Genomic DNA, 6,000 nt, shown 5'->3' on the forward strand with positions numbered 1-6,000 from the left:
TTTTAAAAAAATAACCAAAAGATGGACTTTTACACAGCATTCAACAACAGGAATAAAATCAAAAACAAACAACTTATCAGGTAAGACCTTCACAAGCTTTAAGACTAAAGGTAAAGGTGAACAACAAAATATCTGGGCAAATTAGCAGATTCTCCCTAAAAGACACGTCTTTCTGGTTTTGTACGAATTGAAGCTTAACTACCAAGTCGAAGACCCAGGGGACTTATTTGAATGTGCCCCAGCTCCTAAGGTTCTTGGGGGAAGTGGCGGAGAGGCAGCCTTGAGGTTAAAGAACCTTCAGATCTTTTGTGCAGATTCACTGCAGTAGGTGGGCAGGACCCCCAACATTGCCAGGACCTTGGTCCGAAATGAGAAGCGATAAGCATTGTTCACTTTTTGAGAATATATAATGTTTTTCCTTTTTTATTGAGGGTTAAGCGAGGGAGGTGGATGGGGGGAGGAGACCCAGCGCTGCAATAAATGGTCCGAGAACTGGCTGACCAGTGTTCGGCCTTGACCACCCCCCACTCTGCTTCTAGAGGCAAAGAGAGAGGGAGGGGCTCGAGGCTGGACAGCGGAATAAACAACTAGCTGCGTGAGACGCCACCAAGGAGACACTAGCCCCCACCCTCATCTCTTACAAATGGGGGGCGGGGAGAAGATGGTGGGCCTCTCCTCGACCCTAGTACTACTGAGGAGTACCGGGAAGCCGCTGGCAGCCAGCAGTGGCCAACGGGCCGAGGCCGGTACGGGTCAAGGCCAGCAGCGGAGCGGACGGCCCGGCTGGGGTCACGCTAAGGGACGAGGTCGGCGAGGCCGGGCCCTCGAGGCCTGGGCGCACAGAGTGCGGCCCAGCAGGCAGGCCCCAAGGGAGCACAACCTGAGCCCGGAGGGCCCCGGCGCCGGCCGAGCAACTCCAGGAGAGAGAAGCAAAGAACTCGGAGCCGGGGCAGCGCGCGTCTACAGCTGCCAGATCCAGTCGGTGAACTGAAACTAACCTGCACTTGGGGCGTCCATCGCCGGAGACCATATTATCCCTGCGGGGAGGGGGCCCGCGGGGGAAGGAGGGGGAGGTCGGGCGGGGAAGAGGGGGAGGAAAGCAGCCGGACCGGCAAAGGAAGCAGGAAAGGAGCAGTCTCGCGCAAACACCGCGAGAGCCGCAGAACCGGCCCCAGGTCTCAGCTCGCGGGATTTGCCGCCCAAGTCTCGCGAGATCTTCGGGCTTGGAGACAAAGAAAGAGAAGGGGCGGGGCCAGCCAGGCGGCGATTCCTTGCGTAATCGCTTCTGTTCTCGCGAGCTGGGGCGAAACGCCGGGGAGGCTGCGGCGTTGGCGTCACTAGTTTGGCCCTCTTAGAGATCCGTTAGTTGTGGCTTCAAGTGTCCAATTGAGATTGTGAGATCCAGGGGTGTTGGGGCTCCTTTGGGGTATCCGGTGATGGGGGGTGGGGGGAGGGGCAGAGGGGCAGAACTGGAGCTCCTATGAAAAACAGCTTGAGAACCTCTTTCCCCTGAAGATAAAGCCTTTGGTTAAACCTGTCATATGTGTAGCCTACACGCGTGTTCTCTGGAGAGGATGGGAGAACTGATCTGGCACGTAGGAAGCGCTCAACTAATTGTTGAATGAATTTCCTTACATTCCTGTAGCTTCAGTCTCTCCCTTTCTACTGGCTCCTTCCCAGTGGCAGTTAATCATGCTTAAGCCTCTGTCCCTCCGCCACCTCCGCTCCTCAAGTCCCTACGTTCTTCTCTACCGTCTTATCTCCCGTTGGCAGCCAACTTTGCAGAAAGAGCTGCTTGTGTTCGTCCTTCCCCTCCCACTCCTTATCTCTCTCCAATCTGCCTTCCACCCCCTAGAAATGCCTCTGGTCAAGGTCAGCCATAACTCCACTTGTTAATCTCACGTTTCTCAACCCTACTCTACTTGATCTCTCCCCTTGTTGAGAAATATTCTATCAGCTTTCGTGATCTCAGACGCTACTTCTTGTTTTTTCTTCCTATCCTTAAGGGTGCTCCGTCTCAGTTTCCTCTGCAGGCCCCTCTTCCTCTGCCCAGCCATTAAATGTCCTGGGTATTACATATACCTCAGGGCTCTGGCCTTACACCACCTCTCACCAGTTGTCCTGGCACGTCCCACCTTCTCCTTTGGTTTCAGTTATTAGTTATATGCTGTTGCTTCCCTGTCTACCTGCAACCCAAACACATCTCCTAAGCTCAGAGGTGTATATTCTAGTACCTGTTGGATGCCTCCACATCCCACAGGCACCCCAGACTCAAAATCTGCAAAACGGAACCCTGTAATTTCCCCCTTAAAATCCATTACTCCTTCTGTATTGCCTGTAACAGTGAATGACACATCAACCACTCAGTTACCCATGCCAGAAACCGACACATCATCCTTGATCCTGTACCCTCTCCCTTTAAACACTGACTCAACAAGCCTTGTCGAAGCAAACCCCAGTATGTTTCCTCTACTTATGCACCTTTATAACCACCCAGGTCTAGATTTGAACATTTCCTGTCTGGATGATTGTGACAATCTTCTCAAAAAGACCCTAGGACATGAGAACTACCATAACTGTCATTTTCATGATGATGAAACTGAAACTCAGAGAGGCTAAGTAACTTAGAGTTACCAAGTGACTGAGTCAGGATTTGATCTGGTATCTCATACCTACTTGTTTATACCTTTTTCAGGAAACCTACTTTCTGGCAGAATCATTGCTCTGTCACTCTGTAGTATTTCACTTGCTGTTCTCTCTATATGGAACACTCTCCTGTGCCCTGTCCTGCTAACCCCCTACTCATTCTTCAGGCCTTAGACCAGGTATTTCCTACAGGTAATACTCACTGACAATCCCCCAACCCCCAGTTTGGGTTGGGAATGTGAAGAAATGCTTCCCTATCTTCCTCTATTTCAATTAGAGCACTTTATTATACTTGATTGTAATTGCCCATTTACTGTATTCTCCATATATTGGTTAGATACTTTTAGCTGCATGCAAGAGAATACCCGACTAACAGTGGGTTAAACAATGCAGACCTATAATTATCCACAGTCAGCAGTTCTAGGATTAGTGCAACAGATCAGTGACACCATCAAATACCCAGGCTCGTTCCATATTTTGGCACCGCACTTCTCAGCATTTTAATTTTTGTTTCTCAGACTTGTTGCCTCCTGCTTGCAAGATGACTGCATCATACAGAAGCATTATGTTGTCCTAGAACTTCCAAAACAGGGAGGGAAAGTGGTGCAGAGCCCCTCTCTTTCTTTTATCAGAGAAGAAAATATTTTCCTGAAGATCCTCCACAGACCTCTCATTGACCAGAAATTAGACTAGTAGTTCTCCACTCTATCAAACTCAACACCCTCTTTTCAAGACACATATTTTGTAATGTCTCCTTTACTCATCCTGGCATGAAACTCATAGATAATATAACTTACATATATTATAAATATGTGTAATGTAATGTGTAATATTACACATATTACAAATAATCTATATAATGACCTAACTGTAATATAAAAGTAATTTTTTAGAAATTTATGAGAAAGTATTAAAAGTATTTTAATAGTATTTTTAAAGTATTAAAAGTAATTTATTAGAAAAAACATGTATTATAATATGGAGGTACACAGGCACATCTACATTACACAACATGATGTAATCAGATGCTTGCATCTACTTATAATGATTTTACAGAACATAAGATAATATTTAACCAAATATAGTCAACACTTTATATTTGACATTTCAAACTAAGGACTAAATACATATATCATTCAAAAATATATATCATGGGACTACCCTAGTGGTTCAGTGGTTATGACTCTGCACTTCCACTGCAGGGGGCACAGGTTTGATCCCTGGTCAGGGAACTAAGATCCTGCATGCCATGTGGCAAAAAAAATAAAAATTAAAAATAAAATAAATATATATACATAATAAATGCATTTATATAATAAATCACATATGTGTATATATATAATGAATGACCAGCTTAAATGGAGGCTAATGAAATGTATTGGTGACTCAAATATTATTGGAAGCATTGTCACTGTTGATTTTCTGGAATGAGGAATAATTCTTGGCAAAGTTCCAAGCAAAACAAAATAACAACTTTTCCTCTTTTTACACGACATTAGCATTCCTGGAAAATTCAGAGTGTATTAAAATAATACACAAATTACTTTTACATTTATTTGTAAATGGGATTAAATTCTAGGTTCAGATAAGTATAAACATATATGTTGTTACTGTTCTTCTGTTTGTGTGTGTGTTATCTACCTGAATATCTGGCAGCATGTTCCATGGGGGAGGTTGATTCTTTGTTGTAAAATTCTGTCCTGTGGAATATGGGAATCCCACATCCATTAAATTCTAAAAGTGCTTCCCTCCCATGGTGACAATCAAAAACACCCTCCCGTTTTCTGTTGTGTGTGTGTGTTTTTTAACAGCTTTCCTGAGCTTTAAGTCACCCATTTAAAACACTTTTTATTTTGTGATAATTTTAGATTTACACGCAGTTATAAGAAGTAATGGAGGGCTTCCCTGGTGGCGCAGTGTTTAAGAATCCGCCTGCCAATGCAGGGGACACGGGTTCGAGCCCTGGTCCAGGAAGATCCCACATGCCATGGAACAACTAAGCCTGTGAGCCACAACTACTGAGCCCATGTGCCACAACTACTGAGCCTGCACTCTAGAGCCTGTGCTCTGCAACAAGAGAAGCCACCACAATGAGAAGCCTGCACACAGCAACCAAGAGTAGCCCCCGCTTGGCACAACTATAGAAAGCCCATGCACAGCGCAGCCAAAAATAAATAAAATAAAAATAAAGTTAAAAAAAAGAAGGAGTAACGGAGATTCCATACAACACTTCACCCAGTCTTCCCCAGTTCTTAAACAGATTTCAGCAGTTTTACAAGCACTATTTTGTTGGGAACATGTGTGTATTTAATTCTATGTGATTTTATCACATGTGTAGATTTCTGTGACCACCACCACAGTGAAGATACAGAACATTTCCAAAGATCCCACATGTTGCCCTTTTATAACCACATCCACATTTCTTCTACGCTATACTCCATCGTCCCCTAACCCGTGATAACCACCAATCTGTTCTCCATTTCTATAATTTGTCATTTCAAGAATGTTATACAAATGGAATCACACTGTATATAATGTTTTGGGATTGGGTTTTTTTCACACAGTATCATTCCCTGGGGATCTATCCAGGTTGTTGTATCACTAGGTGGTTCATTTTTATTGCTGGATGTATTCCATGATATGGTTGTACCACAGTTTGTTCAACCATCACTGAAAAACATTTGGGTTGACTTAAGTTTGGGGCTATTATGAATCAAGCTGCTTTGAACATTCATGTACAAGTTTTTGGGTAAACATAAATGTTTACTTCTCTGTAATAAATGCCCAAGAGTGCAGTTGTTGAGTTGTATGGTAGTTACATATTTAGTGCTTAAATAAACTACCGAATTGTTCCAAAGTGACTGCACCATTTTACATTCCCACTAGCAAGATATGAGTGGTCCATTGATCCAGTTTTTCCACATCCTTACCAGCATTTGGTGATGTCACTATTTTTTATGTTAGCCATTCTGATAAGGATGAAGTGATATCTCATTGTGGTTTTAATTCCCAGTTTGCTAATGACTAATGCGATTGAACACCTTTTTGTGTGGTTATTTTCCATCAGTATATCCACTTTGGTAAAATGTGTGTTATGTTTTTGCCCATTTTCTAATTGGAGTGATTTCTTTCTTTCTTTCTCCCTTCCTTTCTTCCTTCCTTCCTTCCTTCCTTTCTTTCTTTCTCTCCTTCTTTCCTTCTCTTTCTTTCTTTCTCTCTCTCTCTTTCTCTTTCTTTCTTTCTTCCTTTCGTTACGTTTGAGAGTTCCTTATACATTCTAGATACTAGTCCTTCGTCAGATATGTGGTTTGCAAGTATTTTCTCCCAATCTGTAGCACACATGGCTTTCCCCCT

The 6,000-nt window shown here is 43.7% G+C and overlaps 1 protein-coding gene across 1 annotated transcript in view; it reads right to left on the minus strand.

The window, feature by feature from the left end:
- Positions 1 to 1,124, minus strand: part of IREB2 (iron responsive element binding protein 2) — a 49,158-nt gene extending 48,034 nt beyond the window's left edge. Inside the window, exon 1 of the mRNA XM_019950396.3 lies at positions 999 to 1,124. Coding sequence (XP_019805955.1) covers positions 999 to 1,017 — 19 coding nt within the window. The 5' untranslated portion in view covers positions 1,018 to 1,124. The remainder of the gene's footprint in view (positions 1 to 998) is intronic.
- Between the last annotated feature and the right edge of the window lie 4,876 nt (positions 1,125 to 6,000).

The sequence above is a fragment of the Tursiops truncatus genome, chromosome 2 (genome assembly GCF_011762595.2).
Source record: "Tursiops truncatus isolate mTurTru1 chromosome 2, mTurTru1.mat.Y, whole genome shotgun sequence".
NCBI classification, from domain to species: domain Eukaryota; kingdom Metazoa; phylum Chordata; class Mammalia; order Artiodactyla; family Delphinidae; genus Tursiops; species Tursiops truncatus.